This window comes from Portunus trituberculatus, chromosome 43, assembly GCF_017591435.1.
Source record: "Portunus trituberculatus isolate SZX2019 chromosome 43, ASM1759143v1, whole genome shotgun sequence".
Classification (NCBI taxonomy): domain Eukaryota; kingdom Metazoa; phylum Arthropoda; class Malacostraca; order Decapoda; family Portunidae; genus Portunus; species Portunus trituberculatus.
Genome location: NC_059297.1, coordinates 26,683,640 through 26,702,451, shown reverse-complemented (window position 1 = coordinate 26,702,451; position 18,812 = coordinate 26,683,640). Strand labels below are relative to the sequence as shown.

The window sequence follows — 18,812 nt, the reverse complement described above, 5'->3', positions numbered from 1 at the left end:
GGAGACGGGGTTGTGTTGTGGTGACGGCCTCATGTGTAGCGAAAGAGAGTGTCGCTAAGGGCTTCTTCATATAACTACTCCACAGCTTGACTAGACCTTCCTTCCTTCCTTCCCTCCTTCCTCCTTGGTACGTATTCCTAAAGGTTTCCGCGTTTTGTTTCTACTGTTAGCATCTTGTGGTGGAAGTTGTTGGCTTGTTTTAATTGTTTTTTTTTGGTTCTAGTGGCAGTTTGATAAAGGTTATGTATCTTTAGTGAGGAAAATTCAAAAGAAAACTTTACTAATCGTGTTTCTAAGACTGAAAAAATTACTAAGAAATATCGTTCTTATGAAAGAGAAAACGTGTAGGAATATGGGTACTTGTATTATTGCGTGTTACTGAAAGGCCAGCTTATTTTATCTATTTCCATACTCCGCAATGAAATATCCTGTTGGTTTTTTGGTTCTTCGACACTACAAGATATTAATTTGTGGCCTGTTTTATGTAAGGAAGTGGATGATAGAAAGAGAGAGAACCTTCAGTCTTACTTTCACTTTATTTCTAAGCCAAAGTCATCTCGTTAGAAAAGCATGTCTGTGTGGCCTATGCATTAATGAAAACTCGAGTCTCTCTCTCTCTCTCTCTCTCTCTCTCTCTCTCTCTCTCTCTCTCTCTCTCTCTCTCTCTAAATCACAAAAATGATTTGCAGGTCCTTAGGTAACTTTCTCACATACTTAGACTGTCTTCCCCGCTTCCATCCCTCCCTCTCTCCTACTCACACCCTCCCCGGCAGCCATATAGGGGTCGGGGGGACATGTGAGCCAGCCAGTTGAGGTATCGAGCGGCGGGCGTCACCTGGCTACCTGTGTTGTTTTGTTTGTCCCGGGGAGTCATGCCGTGATTAATTTCCTGTACCGCCACGCGAATGAGGCACGGCGTTGTGTGACGCGAGTACAGATGTCCTTGCAGTGAGAAAATGAAAAAAATAAATAGATAAACGAAAGTATGGTGATACCAACACCTGAAGAAATAATGATATATAATGATGATGATGATGATGATGATGATGATGATTAGAGGAAAGAAAGATAATTATGATAACCATTATGATCATAATTATGATATCAACAATAAGAATTATATCAATAACTGTTATTGTTATTATTGTTGTTGTTATTATTGTTATCATTATTATTATTATTATTATTATTATTATTATTATTATTATTATTATTATTATTATTATCATCATCATTATTGTTATTGTTGCTATTGTTGTTATTATTATTATTACTACTATTCTTATTATTATTATTATTATTATTATTATTATTATTATTATTATTATTATTACTATTATCATTATTATTATTATTACATACTATCATTATTATTGTTATTTCTTTATTATCATCGTTATTATCATTGAGATTTTTTTACTGATCCGGACAACTGAAAATGGGTTACAAAGATATACATTTTGTTGCATAACGTGAAGAATATTCGGATCTTTTATGTTTGGAGGTCGCCACTAATTTTCAACCAAAATTTCATCATTAATACAGTTTTTGGTGCTTAATACGAATATGACATTTATTTTCTCGAGAAATGAAAGATAGTTGCACAAAAAAAGGATTTAATGCGCACTACCTTGCGACGCGCAATAATTCATGCAATAGTAATTAACGGGCGCAACAATACACAGTCGGGTGTCACGCGGCACGTTTGAGACGACCGTGGACAAGATGGATGTGAACTACAACTTGCAGTGGTTATTTACCAATATTTTGACCGAAGAAGACGCTGTTAAATTTCTGCAGAACTTTAATATCATAGAAAAAGAGAAAAAGTGTAAAAAGAAACATCAAATGATAATTAAAAATACAAAGGAAAGTGTATCGTGGATGTGTTACAAGAGAGCTTGCCGTGATAAAGTTTCAGTGAGAAAAAACACTTGGCTTGATGGCAGTACCATTCCATGTGTGTGTGTGTGTGTGTGTGTGTGTGTGTTCTTGGTTAGTATGTGGAAGGTAACGAGAGTGTGTTTGGAAGTGTTCTGGGACATGATATATTCCTCAGTATTAGTGTGCTTCCAGATTTCGCATTGAATGTGATATAAGACAAAAAAGGAAAAAACATACTGGCAATCTGAATTGCCTTCAAGAAGCAGGGCAGCGAGGAGGTCGGTGTTTGGTTCATCTTTTTCCTCTCCTTCGTCCATTCCTTCCTCCCATCCCACCCTTCCACCCACCCATCGCTGGAGACACAGTTAATGATCAATGGTAATATTTGATTAGCAAATACTGTTTACTATTTTTCGCATCTTGCAAAGTATAATTTCCAACATCTTAAATTCACATTTCAGGCCACATGGTCAAAACACAAACAAACTCACAAATAAATAAAGATTAAGAAGCAAAGTGAAAATGAACGTTTACTTTTTGTACATGGTGTTCATGGTGGTGGTTGCCTCCGCTGCCGGGGCCAAGCTCCCCGGCAGGGGAGACAACATGGAGGCGCTGGCACTCCAGGTGAAGAGTGGCCAGCGCCTCTGGGAAGACCTGCAGGAGGAGCGCCTGTTGTCTGCACGGCAGCGGGTGCTGCTGGAGGTCGAGAGGGAAAACCAAGATGCTGACTTCACGCCGCTGCACCAGCAGGTGCAGCGGCTGCAAAAAGATCTCGTCCTCCAGCAGCAAGAAGCCAGCGCCGTGCAGCAACAGGATGACTCTCTCCTGCAGGGTCTTCGACTTGAAAGGCAGGAGGCGGCGGACCTCCTGCATCAGCAGGCCACAGCCGCTGATCAGGCGTTTCGCCGCCTCTGCCATTCATTGATGCGGGGCAACGGGGACATGTCCAACCTTTGCCGTGAGGCAAAGTTGGATGTGTCCCCTGAGCTGGCCGAGTTGCTGCGCCAGCAGGCGCACCAGCTCGGCCAGCCTAAGCCCCGCAGAGAGGTGGACGCGCACCAAGGTGGCGATGGTGGTGATTGGCTTGGTGGTGACGGTCAAGGTTGTCTGGCGCCTTGGTTAGCCAGAGACGCACCTCCTGGCTCTCCTAGGTGCCAAGACAACGTGACCACCGCCACCACCACCCACCAACACTCGTCACCTCAAATTGCAACACCAACCGTCCACCTCATAGTACCTGCCACTTCCACATTCCACCTTCCGCCACCTGAACAACATACCCCAGCATACACAATCCGCCGCCACCAAACAAATCCGTCCATCCGCCGCCACCAAACAACCAAACAAATCCGTCCATCCGCCGCCACCAAACAAATCCGTCCATCCGCCGCCATCCATCCATCCGCCGCCACCAAACAAATCCGTCCATCCGCCGCCACCAAACAAATCATTCCATCCGCCGCCACCAAACAAATCATTCCATCCGCCGCCACCAAACAAATCATTCCATCCGCCGCCACCAAACAAATCATTCCATCCGCCGCCACCAAACAAATCATTCCATCCGCCGCCACCAAACAAATCATTCCATCCGCCGCCACCAAACAAATCATTCCATCCGCCGCCACCAAACAAATCCGATCCGCCGCCACCAAACAAATCATTCCATCCGCCGCCACCAAACAAATCATTCCATCCGCCGCCACCAAACAAATCATTCCATCCGCCGCCACCAAACAAATCATTCCATCCGCCGCCACCAAACAAATCATTCCATCCGCCGCCACCAAACAAATCATCCCATCCGCCGCCACCAAACAAATCATTCCATCCGCCGCCACCAAACAAATCATCATTCCATCCGCCGCCACCAAACAAATCCGCCATCCGCCGCCACCAAACAAATCATTCCATCCGCCGCCACCAAACAAATCATTCCATCCGCCGCCACCAAACAAATCCCATCCGCCACCAAACAAATCATTCCATCCGCCGCCACCAAACAAATCATTCCATCCGCCGCCACCAAACAAATCATTCCATCCGCCGCCACCAAACAAATCATTCCATCCGCCGCCACCAAACAAATCATTCCATCCGCCGCCACCAAACAAATCATTCCATCCGCCGCCACCAAACAAATCATTCCATCCGCCGCCACCAAACAAATCATTCCATCCGCCGCCACCAAACAAATCATTCCATCCGCCGCCACCAAACAAATCATTCCATCCGCCGCCACCAAACAAATCATTCCATCCGCCGCCACCAAACAAATCATTCCATCCGCCGCCATCCAAACAAATCATTCCATCCGCCGCCACCAAACAAATCATTCCATCCGCCGCCACCAAACAAATCAAATTCCATCCGCCGCCACCAAACAAATCATTCCATCCGCCGCCACCAAACAAATCATTCCATCCGCCGCCACCAAACAAATCATTCCATCCGCCGCCACCAAACAAATCCGTCCATCCGCCGCCACCAAACAAATCCGTCCATCCGCCGCCACCAAACAAATCATTCCATCCGCCGCCACCAAACAAATCATTCCATCCGCCGCCACCAAACATATCATTCCATCCGCCGCCACCAAACATACCCATCCATCTCCCGCAACCAAACAAATCCGTCCATCCGCCGCCACCAAACAAATCCGATCCGCAGCCACCAAACATCCCAATCCGCCATCCACCAACCCTCACTCCATCCTCTCTTCCTCTTGTTTCTTTTTTTTCTCTCTCTCTTTTCTGCGTCCATTCATTGTAGTGTGTTGTATTCAAGTCTTCACTTTATTTTTCTTTCAATTGTATTTCTTGTCTTATAATTGGAAATACTATAAAGCTTTTTCATTTTTTTTACTCTGTGGTGGCGTAGGTGACTAAAGAATTGTCCCAGATACGAGTAAAGGAAAGCCCTATTGACACTTCAGGCATTAACCACATTCAGAGCTACAGAGTTGACTTAATTCCTCAAGACCGCGATATATTTTCCTTTTAATACTGACCAAGGTTAAGGAAACTCGTTAAACCTCTACACTGCCACCTGTTTATTGCATTAAGAACTTTTCATCATGTAAAGATTGTGTGTGTGTGTGATCTTTTATGTTTGGAGGTCACCACTAATTTTCAACCAAATTTTCATCATTAATACAGTTTTTGGTGCTGAATACGAATATGACATTAATTTTCTCGAGAAATGAAAGATAGTTGCACAAAAAAAGGATTTAATGCGCACTACCTTGCGACGCGCATTAATTCATGCAATAGTAATTAACGGGCGCAACAATACACAGTCGGGTGTCACGCGGCACGTTTGAGACGACCGTGGACAAGATGGATGTGAACTACAACTTGCAGTGGTTATTTACCAATATTTTGACCGAAGAAGACGCTGTTAAATTTCTGCAGAACTTTAATATCATAGAAAAAGAGAAAAGGTGTAAAAAGAAACATCAAATGATAATTAAAAATACAAAGGAAAGTGTATCGTGGATGTGTTACAAGAGAGCTTGCCGTGATAAAGTTTCAGTGAGAAAAAACACTTGGCTTGATGGCAGTACCATTCCATTGAAGAAAATGATCGTCTTCATTTATTCCTGGGCAAAAGAGTATTCCAGCATTAAATACTGTGAGGACGAATTGAGGATATGTCGCGCTACTACAGTTGATTTCAACAATTATTTAAGAGAGGTGAATTAACCTAACCTAACCTAACCTAACTTTAACTAACCTAACCTAACCCAACCCTAATTTGACCTAACCTAACCTTACCTAATCTAACCTAACCCAACCCCAACCTAACCTTACCTAACCTAACCTAACCTTTTCAGATATGTGCTTTACCTGACCTAACCTAACCTAACCTTTTCAGATATGTGCCTCATCTCTACTCGCCGCCACTATGCCTATCTTTCATTTCTCGAGAAAATGAATGTCATATTCGTATTCAGCACCAAAAACTGTACTAATGATGAAATTAGTGGCAACCTCCAAACATAAAAGACCCGAATATTCCTTTCACATTCAGTAACATCGAGTACTTGGTCATAATATTCATGTGACATTCAGTAACATTAGTATTCGGACATGATATTCATGTGATGACATTCATGACATGACATTCATTCAGTGATGGGAATGCTTGGGCAGAATTCTGTAGCAGCTGAACATAATGGAGCACCTCAAGACAGTAATGTGCAGGTACGAAGCCCCATCACCTGGGCGAGAACAAACGCAAATCCACAAAACGGCAAAATTCAGGAAACAAAGCACAATTTGACATCATTTAGACAGAATATATTACACAAAGAGACATTTACAGAAGTAGGGAGAACAACAGGGAGTCATCATGAAGCAAGTGAGTTGCCATGTATGTTTAAAAAGTAGCGCTTAGCAACCAATGTATTGCAGTGTTACCACTTCATTTTTTTTCACTTAACTGTTTCCTGTAAGACTTTGACAGCGTACATTGAACGCAAATGATAATCGCTTCATTAATGCCGACCAGCGCTAATCGAGTAAGTGTACCGTACGTAGCCAGCCAAGGAGGAGGAGGAAAGAGGTGGCTCACACAGAGTACTGAGCCGTCCATTACCTGAATCTCATGCACTTGATATTTGTGTCCATTATCATGTCAAGTCTGTTCTCCAACTAACCAAAGCTTACACAGAGCCAAGTCAAGGAAGTAGGAAGTCTTTTTCTCTTTTCTTTTCTTTTTTTTTACGTAGGAAGAGGGCCAGCCAAGGGCAAAAAAAAAAGAAAGTTAAAAAAAAGGCCCACTTGAGTGCTGGCTTTCTAAAAAGTGTAAAAAGTGCCAAAACCGTCAGCCAGAATTAGGGGAGCAAATGCCTCGATACCTCCCTCTTAAAAGAAGACAAGTTGTAGGAATTCGGAAATACAGATGCAGGGAGTTCCAGAGTTTACCAGTGAAAGGGATGAATGACTGAGAGTACTGGTTAACTCTTGCATTAGAGAGTTGGACAGAATAGGGATGAGAGGAAGAAGAAAGCCTTGTGCAGCGAGGCCGCAGAAGGGGAGGCATGCAGTTAGCAAGATCAGTAGAACAGTTACCATGAAAATAGCGATAAAAGATAGAAAGGGATGCAACATTTCGGCGGTGAGAAAGAGACTGAAGACAGTTAGTGAGAGGAGGGAGTTGATGAGACGAAGAGCTTTCGATTCCACCCTATCAAGCAAAGCTGTGTGACTGGAAATCCCCCAAACATGCGAAGAGTACTCCATACAGGGACGGATAAGGCCCTTATACAGAGTAAGCAGTTGGAGGGGCGAGAAAAACTGTCGGAGACGCCTCAGAACACCTAATTTCATAGAAGCTGTTTTAGCAAGAGATGAGATGTGAAGTTTCCAGTTAAGATTATGAGCAAAGGACAGACCGAGGATATTCATTGTGGAAGAGGGAGACAGTTGAGTGTCATTGAAGAAGAGTGGATAGTTGTCTGGAAGGTTGTGTCGAGTTGATAGATGGAGGAATTGAGTTTTTGAGGCATTGAAAACTACTAGATTTTCTCTGCCCCAATCGGAAATCTTAGAAAGATCGGAAGTCAGGCGTTCCGTGGCGTCCCCACGTGATCTGTTGACTTCCTGAAGGGTTGGACGTCTCTGAAAGAACGTGGAAAGATGTAGGGTGGTATCATCAGCGTAGGAGTGGATAGGGCAAGAAGTTTGGTTAAGAAGGTCATTAATGAATAATAGAAAGAGAATGGGTGACAGGACAGAACCCTGAGGAACACTGGTGACGAACATTGGTGTGTTGTGCTTGGCGAGGAATGCTTGGAAGAGTTGGGAATGAGAGAATGTTTTATCATGGTGGAGTAGCCAATTCTTTGCTATCTGCAGGTCGGGTCTTTTTGTGCACGACGAATAAACTTCACAAGGACAGACAATTAATAGAGAATACTATTTGGGACTTTCTAGTCATTTTTTTTTTTACGCTATGGCCTATAGCACCTGTAGGTATACTTAAAGAGTATGTATGGGAAGCGCTGTTCAACTTCCACCCATTAATGGCACAGGCAATTTTATTTATAGTAGTAGCCATATTTAGGGCCCATATCACCACCCAAGCGCATCTTTGGTGTAACCACCTACCTGGGTATCATGGTGACCTATAGGTAACTTTAAACCACTCGACAAATGGCATAGGTTCAAGGCAGTGCGTGGTGGGATTCGTACTTACTCATGAACGTCTGCCCGATCACACGCTCACCGCGTTATCCACTACGCCACAGCCTCTTGAAGCCATGCGGTGATATTGACCAGACCTGTAAGGAGCAAAGAACCCTGGCAACTCCACCATGACAGAACACAGCTCCATGGCCGGATTTAGACACGTGGAGGCCCCTGTGCTGGGCAGATTTCATGTGGAAGTCCATGGTCCTGCATTGATTAACCGTCCTGCAAAGTGTGAAGTAACAAGCGAAACCTCTCTCACGAGAATTCGTTTTAAATATGAGCGAGCAACTGTAGGAGCACTAAGACTGTTGAGGCGTGAAGCTATACTGAATAAATATGAGTTTATTCAAGCAGTTTCATTAATATAACACTGAATAGAGCTTAATGTCAGAAAACTTTGTTTTCATGAATCAAGGCTAAACTAAATTAATCTTATCAATTCTTTTTATCAAAGAAAGCTAAAGAAAAAAACAGTATCATTTAATTTCTGCTTTTTTTCAAGTATTTTTTCAGAGATAAATTCGATGAAATTCAACTTTTTTTGTTATTTATGTATTTTTGTTATAAAGTTTTTGTAAAGCCACCAGGCTAAGGAGGCCCATACGAAAACCGGACGTAAAAAAAAAAAAAAATATATATATATATATATATATATATATATATATATATATATATATATATATATATATATATATATATATATATATATATATATATATATATATATATATTCTAGTTTCCTACATTACCAAACAAACGAGAAGGTAGTGAGTTGGGCAAACGTTGATGCAAGAATTCAAGATGGTTAAGTCTCAACACCCACTGATTAAAGTTGGTCAAGTTTGTTGTACCATCTTATCACACCCCAGCAGCCAATACAGTTCTCTCACAGGGCTTATTTAGCCTCGCAGATGGGATATAGTTCTTCGTTACATCTATAGTCATGCATGAAATAGAAGTCTCCCTTGAATAGCATGCCGCAGTGCTCAGTGGCCACGCCGGGCTCCTGATGTCCATTCATAGCGCCCCAGAAAGGAGTGCCCATTTTGACCTTGCTCCCGTCCAGCCAGTGGTACTGCCCGTCAGCGTGCTCGTTGTTTGCGCCGATCCAGTAGTCGCGGCCAGTATATCCTGGGGACAAGTCACCTCTGTGATGCCTGAGACAACAATACCTGCTGTGACTCCCTCTAACCATGAATACTATTGTAGTGATAAGGACCGAGTTATCATGGAGTTTTAAAAGAAAATTACACATATTTATGGACGCTGATGATAGGGTGAAATAAATGGGTTTCTTCCGCACCGGGACTGCTACGTATTGGTCAGACGAATTCTTGCAAATTCATTTATTTTCTAAAGATCTTACTCCTAAAATGAACTCGAAACCTAACAATCATTGTGAATGATATATGAGATGCTTTTCATCTGTTCTTGTTAGTGTTTGTTCTCCAGAAAAGGCGAGTCTCGCATACGTAAAAGATTTATGTGGCCAACAGACTGAATTCTGTGTTTCTCTTGATTACTCAAGTGAGAGCATGGCATCAGCAAGGGTCAGACTTCACTACCTTTGAGACTCACCGTTGTTCTCCAAGTACTTAACGACGTAGTAGTGAATGTTCTCTGTGTTGATGGTCAACAGCCGACCGCCAAGAGTCTCACAAAAGTCTTTCATGACGTACCAGGAACCCTTGCTTGTGGAGCTCACGAGGATGCACTTCCCGCCCACCGCCGCAGTGAAGGGCGGCGCGCATTCTCCTGTGACGCGGTCTGTAAGAGAGAGAGAGAGAGAGAGAGAGAGAGAGAGAGAGAGAGAGAGAGAGAGAGAGCATCGATAACGGCAACAGTGTCGTCAGATAATGACCACAATGATGCCCAAATTAATTACAATGTGTTCAATGCGATAAACAAAAGCATGTGCAACATAAAGACTATTGACATACAGAAAAATTCCATATCTGGGACTCCTCATTGGCGTCCAGCACACTACAACAGCTAGAATACAAATCATTAAGAAGAAGAAAAAACTCACGAATCTAAGAACTTATCCTGACGAGAAGGCGCCTACCAGTAATCGGAGTAGCAGGAAGGCATGGCAGCATGAAGAACAGCAGTAGGAGGAGGAGGGCGGGCGCTGAGTTGTTGCCCATGTTGAAAGTCACAAGTCGTTTGTCTGCTTGAGACTCACTGATGTTAGGTGGAGACAGTGAAAGGTTCTATTGTAGCTCTGCGTTGGGTCTGAAAGTTTATGTTGCGGCTCTGTGTGGGCTCTGATACTTTCACCCGCCAGGCACAAAATGGGTGCCCCTCCTTGTCTGTCACCAGCACAGATGTGGTTCGTGTCGACTTGTGCATGTCACCATTTGGCTATTTATGTGAACGGCCATCTGGTGTCGCTATCTTCACCCAACTAGAACGCCAAACTTTTCTTTTTTATTGTTTACTTATCTTTCTCAGTTCGCTTGAAAACAGATGACATTATTACCACGCTTTTTTTATTACTTATTAAATCTTTCTTTGTCTATCGTACTCAAATCATGTTCTTTGTGTTCCTTCTGTCCTTCATTCCTCATTTTCCCTGTTCTGAATAAATACGCAAGCTTTTGAAAAACTCTCTCTCTCTCTCTCTCTCTCTCTCTCTCTCTCTCTCTCTCTCTCTCTCTCTCTCTCTCTCTCTCTCTCTCTCTCCAGTCTGTCTGACCTTGGCCACCATTTTGAACTATCATCTCGTTTCTTCTGTTTGGCTTTCCATGATTTTCTTCCTCTTGATCTTGTTCTCCTTATTATTCCTAACAATCTCTCTCTCTCTCTCTCTCTCTCTCTCTCTCTCTCTCTCTCTCTCTCTCTCTCTCTCTCTCTCTACTCATTCTCTATACTCTACCTGTTCATAACGCTTTGCCTTTAAAGACTTGCCATGTCTTCTTGAATATTGCATTGACTGTCTCACGTTGCACAGCGATAATCGAGGAATCATAGTGGAAATGGAATTTTTCACCTTAAGATGACTGTTTATTTCAATTTCAAACTATCAAAATAAAGTCAGAAATTATTTAACAAGAAGAGAAGTCAACATAACAATGATTTTGAAGACATTTATACAATAGAAGAGAATTAATTGGTATGGATGAATAATTAAGTGAAAGATGAAAGTGATGTTTATAGAATGATAGATTTTAATTTTGAAGGAGGAAAAAGGCGAGGCAGACCGTAGAAGAGAGGCAGAAAGTAAAATGTCTGCATTAAAGACAGCATGGGAGAGAAGCAACTCATGTTGAGGAGATAGTGGACAGTCTGGTGGAACAGAATAGCCTGTTCTGGAAGCTACGAAATTTGGAACGCATCACCTTTAGCTGGATGGTGTGTCCACAGAAATTATTTAGCCTCGCAGATAGGGTACACTTCTTTGTTACATGCTAAATCATGCATGAAATAAAAGTCACTTTTAAATAGGATAGCACAGTGTTCGGACTCTCCCCCGCCTGGCTCCTGATGGTCGTTTAGAATGCCCCAGAAAGGCGTGCCCATCTTGACCTTGCTCCCGTCCAGCCAGTGGTACTGCCCGTCAGCGTGCTCGTTGTTTGCGCCGACCCAGTAATCTCGGCCAGTATATCCTGAAGACAAGTCACCTCTGTGATGCCTGAGGACTAGTTGGCATTATTACATTAGCATCGCAACAACAAGGGTCAGACTTCACTAACTTTGAGACTCACCGTTGTTCTCCAAGTACTTGACGACGTAGTAGTGAATGTTCTCTGTGTTGATGGTCAACAGCCGACCGCCAAGAGTCTCACAAAAGTCTTTCATGTTGTACCAGGAACCCTTGCTTGTGGAGCTCACGAGGATGCACTTCCCGCCCACCGCCGCAGTGAAGGGCGGCGTGCACTCTGTGACGCGGTCTGAGAGAGAGAGAGAGAGAGAGAGAGAGAGAGAGAGAGAGAGAGAGATGTTACATAGAAACAGATATCAGTTAATGAATTCGTCTATGGCAATAATTACAAGCCAGTCCACACTTTTCTACTTTCACTGATAACCTTGGGACTTCTGGCTACTTCTGTATTTCTTCCTGCTTCCGAGCTGAACTTTTTCAGCGGGAGGTTTCAAGATACTTCTCAAGTTTTGGATGATTCATTATATATATATATATATATATATATATATATATATATATATATATATATATATATATATATATATATATATATATATATATATATATATATATATATATATATATATATATATATATATATATATATATATATATATATATATATATATATATATATATATACCCGTTTGTGAAATTGCCCATTTCATGAAATGGGCAAACCCAATTCATGAAATGAACCTAACCTAACCTAACCTGACTAACCTAACCTAACCTAACTAACCTAACCTAACCTAACCTAACCTAACCTAACCTAACCTAACCTAACCTAACTAACTAACCTAACCTAACCATTTCATGAAATGGCCTCTCCATTGCACATTTCATGAATTGGGTTAGGTTAGGTTAGGTTAGGTTAGTTATGTTTGGTTAGGTTACGTTAGGTTAGGTTAGGTTAGTTAGGTTAGGTTAGGTTAGGTTAGGTTAGGTTAGTTAGGTCAGGTTAGGTTAGGTTAGGTTCATTTTATGAATTGGGTTTGCCCATTTCATGAAATGGCTTTCACAAACATATATATATATATATATATATATATATATATATATATATATATATATATATATATATATATATATATATATATATATATTCAATTTATGTTCAATAGGTATGTTCTTACATAAAAAGGTTATGTTTGGTTAGGTTACGTTAGGTTAGGTTAGGTTAGGTTAGGTTAGGTTAGGTTAGATAGGTTAGGTTAGGTTAGGTTAGGTTAGGTTAGGTCAGGTTAGGTTAGGTTAGGTTCATTTCATGAATTGGGTTTGCCCATTTCATGAAATGGGCAATTCACAAACGGTGTAATATATATATATATATATATATATATATATATATATATATATATATATATATATATATATATATATATATATATATATATTCAATTTATGTTCAATAGGTATGTTCTTACATAAAAAAAGGTTAGATAGGCGCATAAAAAACTTCTAACCTTCCAGAAATAAGAATGAAAAAATTATATACAGATAGCTATTTGTGGTACTGATTTCTCCAAATATTGACATTCATCCTTACTTGGAGCTGCATGGAGACACGGCAGTAATGGAAGCAGCTGCAACAGCAGCAGCAGGAAAGGAGTCCCTGTGTTGATGGCCATGGTGGAGGCTGCAGATGGCTCGAGCCTCCCTGAATCTCGTCGCTTTCGGTGTGAAGTTCCTTGCGGGAAATCTGTCTTTGCTATGGTGGCTCTTTGCGTCCTGATTCACTTAAGTTTTAGCGGTTCTCTATCTTTCTCCATTAAGAGTGTGATTCGTTTGGGACTTATATACGTACATCCTAAAGCATGCAGCTGCTTGTGTGAGCCGCCAGCTGATGTGATCTCGCAGCCAAACACGTGTGATTACGTAACGTTTTGCTACGAACGTTAAGTTCATTCTGAGAAGACTCTGGTTGGGTGCCACATTATTCGTCTGTCATGATGCCATCGCAACCACCCCTAGCTTGAATGTCCATCTCGCTTGCCCTCAGATCTTGATTTCCCAACCTCAGTTGCTGTCACCACGTGACGCGAGGTCTTTCCCTCTGCCGCGTGGCCATACCATTATCTCTTGATGTCTTCTGTCGTTGTTATAATATATTTCTTCCAGTTTACTATATTTCTGACTTTGTGGTCATCTTGCCTTTACAACTGCATTCTACTGTTCACAGTGTTGAATTTTAAAACAAAATGGAAGAAAAGTCGAAGGCATTCAATCTTGAACTCAATTTTGAATGCCTTCGACTTTTTCTTCCATTTTGTTTTAAAATTCAACACTGTGAACAGTAAAATGCAGTTGTAACGGCAACGGCGGACAGGAAGCTCAACTTCAGTTCTAACGAAATATTTCTATCTCTATATATTTGCTCAACTTTCCTATTGTTGCATATCCTTGACTGTCTCTCTTCCACCGGTCTCGATAAATCTTTCTCTTGAGATGTGTGCATCCCCTATTAGGTGACTTTGCCTTTCTCACTTTTTTTTTCTTTATATCTACTACCTACAACAGGCTGTTTCCTAGGTGTTTGCCATTTCCTGAACTGATATGATACCAAGACCATATCGTTGACATACCTGATATTGTTGATGTACTGGCCGAGTGTGTGCACTCCACTCTCTTTTTAATGATATCCTCTATGTTCTTCCGTCAAAACCTCTTCTCACCAGTATCTTATAAGAGTGGGTCAAAAAGCTAACTAGTCTACAATTGGCTCTGACTCTTTGGCCTCGCTTGTGCATTTGTACTACTATTTCCTTTGTGCTCTGGCCTTTGGGATGTTATTCTTTTCAACTGTTCTCTGTGTGATTATGTAGAATATGAATATAACCTTCTTTCCTCACTTTTTTTTCAATCTCCTGCAAACAACAGGCAGTTCTATTTACAAAGTGTGTTTGAAATTTTTCATTGAAATATTAGATAAGATAAGATGGTTCATAAGAATATTTCCCATCCCCAGGACTGCTGCCAGCTCGCTCATCTTACATGTTATTACTATTACGATGTTAACTTTCACAATGTAGTACGTCTAATTTCTTAGACATTATTCTTGTGCTAGGCTTTCACGAACATTTCTACAACGCAAAGAGAAGAAATTAAGCTTCAGTTATTTTTTTTCCTCAATATTTTTGCAGTGCCACGAAGGTTAGCGAAGGACAACGATAACAGTAAAGGGGTTCACGTCATCTTTATCAATTACGTGCAAGTTTTCAGTGATTTATTAAACTCTCCACTTAGTGACTGGAAATAATGCTTAACCTGAACTTGCTGAGAAAGAAACATAAATGTTCATCAAACTTCTCATTAATGATGCAAGCATTTTTTAGGCACCTGCGTATTAGATTATATATTTCAAGCATGTTATTATCTTAAGTGTGTAATACTTTCATCACATATGCATGGATTTAGTTTATTGATTCTTGATTTCTTATGTATTTCCTTTGAGTATAATCATTGATGCTTTCAGTGTTCAAAGTTTACTTGTCTTTTTGACTGAAAAAGTTGAAAAACACAAAACAGTCTGTATTGTTGCAGTGTTTTAAGGAAGAAAGTGTGTGTGTGTGTGTGTGTGTGTGTGTAATTCACTGTAATTCACTGTTTGATCTGCTGCAGTCTCTGACGAGACAGCCAGACGTTACCCTACGGAACGAGCTCAGAGCTCATTATTTCCGATCTTCGGATAGGTCTGAGACCAGGCACACACCACACACCGGGACAACAAGGTCACAACTCCTCGATTTACATCCCGTACCTACTCACTGCTAGGTGAACAGGGGCTACACGTGAAAGGAGACACACCCAAATATCTGCACCCGGCCGGGGAATCGAACCCCGGACCTCTGGCTTGTGAAGCCAGTGCTCTAACCACTGAGCTACCGGGCCGTGTGTGTGTGTGTGTGTGTACTATACACTATCTCAAAACTGGTTTTATATGATTTACAGGAAGATCATGAGTATACGAAAAAATATCGTGATTCAAAATTTCAAAAACCCTGCAATATTTGTTGGTGACTGTTTTCAAGCGTGATGCCAGATGTTATCGCCTCTCAGTGAACAAATGTATCAAGGCACACACACACACACACACACACACACACACACACACACACACACACACACACACACACACACACACACACACACACACACACACACATAGGGAGGCGGTGGCTTGGTGGATAAGGTGGTGAGCGTGGGTTCGAATTCCTCACACATACCACTTTGAAACTATGCCATTTGTCGAATAATTTAAATTTACCTACACGTCACCATGATACCCAGGCTCTAGGTGGTTACACCAAAGATGAGCTTGGGTGGTAATATGGGCCCTAATATGGGTACCACTATAAATAAAATTGCCTGCGCCACTAATGGGTGGAAGCTTAACAGCGCTTCCCACATATACTCTTCAAGTATGCCTACAGGCACTATAAGCCATAACGTAAAACACACACACACACACACACACACACACACACACACACACACACACACACACACACACACACACACACACACACACACACACACACACACACACACACACACACACACACACACACACAGACTGCAGCAGATCAAACAGTGAGACTGCGTAGTGTAGTGGTTAGCAAACTGAGTTCACAACTTTTAATGTGTAGCCCCTGTTCACCTATAGCAGCAAGTAGGTACGGGATGTATTCGAGGGGTTGTGGCCTCGCTTTTCCGGTGTGTGGAGTGTGGTGTAGTCTCAGTCCAACCTGAAGATCGGTCAGTATACATCAGCTCTGAGCTCGTTCTGTAATGGGGAAGACTGGTTGGATGACCAGCAGCCGATCATGAATAGTACACGCACACACACACACACACACACACACACACACACACACACACACACACATAGCACATCATGCCCTCTGTTTTACTTTACAACGCGTCTCGAATACTAAATTTCTTGGAATCATAATAGATGAAAATTTAAATTGGATAAATCAAATAATCTCTCTATAACTAAAATTATCAAGGATATATTTGGAAAATAATCACGTAGATTCATATTGATTTTATTTCGATTCCCAGCCACTCATCCCTCACACAAGTCTTTAAATTAATTTCCACGTAGAGAAAGTGGGATAAAGCTAATTTCGTCTTATCAACTCCCCTCCTCTAACTGACTGCCTTCAGCCTCTCTCCGGTCGTAGTAACATTGCATTTCTTTTATCGCACTGTCGTGTCGGTCAATGGTGGAGGTCTCCCTACTAACGTCGATGATCTCTAACACAATTTTGTGCTGCGCCTAAAACCTGATACAGTGGCAGTGGGTGAAACGTGGCTGAATGACCAAATAGTAAGATAAAAAGACTACACGAACTGGGTGAGGAAGAACCATGATGCTGGAATAAGTGGAGGTTACACGTTTTAGCCCCTTCAGTACTGGGACACATTTCTAACTTGAGATTTGTATACGACTAGACCATTTTATTGCCATTAAGAAGGTCTATGGAGGCCAGAAGATTACTAGCCACAGTCTTCACTATTTTATTCCCCCACATAAATTTCTGAAGCTGTATAAAATCATCAAAAAGGAACCAAAATAAATGTGGAAACGCGTCACGGTACTCAAGGGTTAAGAGTGACGTCCAGACCCAAGAGCTGTCAATCGACCTGCCTTAGTTAATTAAATTTTTTTTCCGAATATTGTTGAGAAAAACAAAGTGTCTTGCTGCTCTGTGTATTATACTGCCCTCCAAGACAAGGAGGCTCCTCATCCGACCTCCTAGGACAACCTGCACCAAAGATGATCGTGGGGATCTCAATTTCCATAATTTCCATGACAATGTCTGGCCTCGTCAATCACGTCACTTTCCAGACCCACGATAGGGGAGGGCTGCTCGACGCAGGAGGAAAAAATAACATAGCAGCTGGGAAAAGTGGGGAGTTCTGACAGACCTTTACTTAGAACCGTCTGTCTGTGGGAGCAGGCCAGATAACAAGACGTGAGACATGCACTGACAAGTATAGGTTTGCACCTGACGCTCAAGGCAGATGCGAACGAGAAGGCTGTTACCTCGCACCTGCTCACCCTCAGGGCCGAGTATGCACACCACATCAGACATACATCGCCAAGGCCACAAACCCTCCCATCGGTTGCTTCTGTATTTTTACCATCCTATGACTTGAACTCTTTCAAGACAGGTTTCAAGGCACGTATCCTGCAACATTTGATTATCCTGTCGTGAACCGGGATGTTGCATGGATTTCGTATATCAAAGCTCCAGAAACTCAAACACTTTAATACTTTGATTAGACTACGAATTAATTTCACTTAATACAATTTGAAATTCTCTTTTTCCATTCGTCTTCAGTCGTTTTAAAGTTACTTGGTGTCTCTTCATATAAAACATTTAATGTCATCATCGTGTAGCAAAATTTATGAAAACAGGTTATTTTCAATGAGTGCAATTCAATGTTCATTAAGAAAAACATATATCGGTTTCTCATCAGTTACCAAATATATTCTATGATTATGTTAATCTTTTCACACCATACATATACAAAACTTTACAAAAATATCCTAGTCTTCCTTCAATATTTCTAGCCTGCATTAACCTTCAAGGTCCACTAACCCACTTACTAAGTGATTTTGTCCATTTCTTCTCTCTCCCTGGTCAAACTTCGACCCCTTGTTTGTACTGGCTGCGGCTGTCTGCTTACTCATCTTCGGTTACTCTGCTACTGAATTATTCCCCTGGTACACGTTATGTACCCAGACATAATCTACCAATGACGCTGATTCTTATTCCTCTAACGAATCACACTCTAACTTTTAACCTTTTGATCAATCTAATATTACCGATAATCCCTTGAAATATATTTAACCAATCACTAATTACCTCTGGCCAATCCAAATTTACGGTAATATTCAGGGTGCAGTTTACCTGGACGTTGGTATTTTCCCATAGCATATCCTGTTCCCCGTTCTGTCTGTCTTTTTTTCCTCACTCCACCTCTTGCCCCGGTAGTTTGGGTTAGTCATCTTCATCCGGTGTGTAGTGACCCGATATGTGTTTGTTGTTTTGATTTTGACTTATTGT

At 41.6% G+C, this 18,812-nt stretch overlaps 1 protein-coding gene across 1 annotated transcript; it reads right to left on the bottom strand.

Annotated features, from left to right (window-relative positions):
- Positions 1-8,804: 8,804 nt before the first annotated feature.
- On the bottom strand, positions 8,805-13,527 carry LOC123518026. The gene is made up of 6 exons (XM_045278529.1): positions 13,280-13,527; positions 11,792-11,977; positions 11,463-11,692; positions 10,150-10,297; positions 9,663-9,851; positions 8,805-9,215 (listed from the first exon to the last, which is right to left on the bottom strand). Exons 1-6 carry the CDS (start codon positions 13,359-13,361, stop codon positions 8,980-8,982), a joined length of 1,071 nt encoding a protein of 356 aa, XP_045134464.1. The 5' UTR covers positions 13,362-13,527; the 3' UTR covers positions 8,805-8,979.
- Between the last annotated feature and the right edge of the window lie 5,285 nt (positions 13,528-18,812).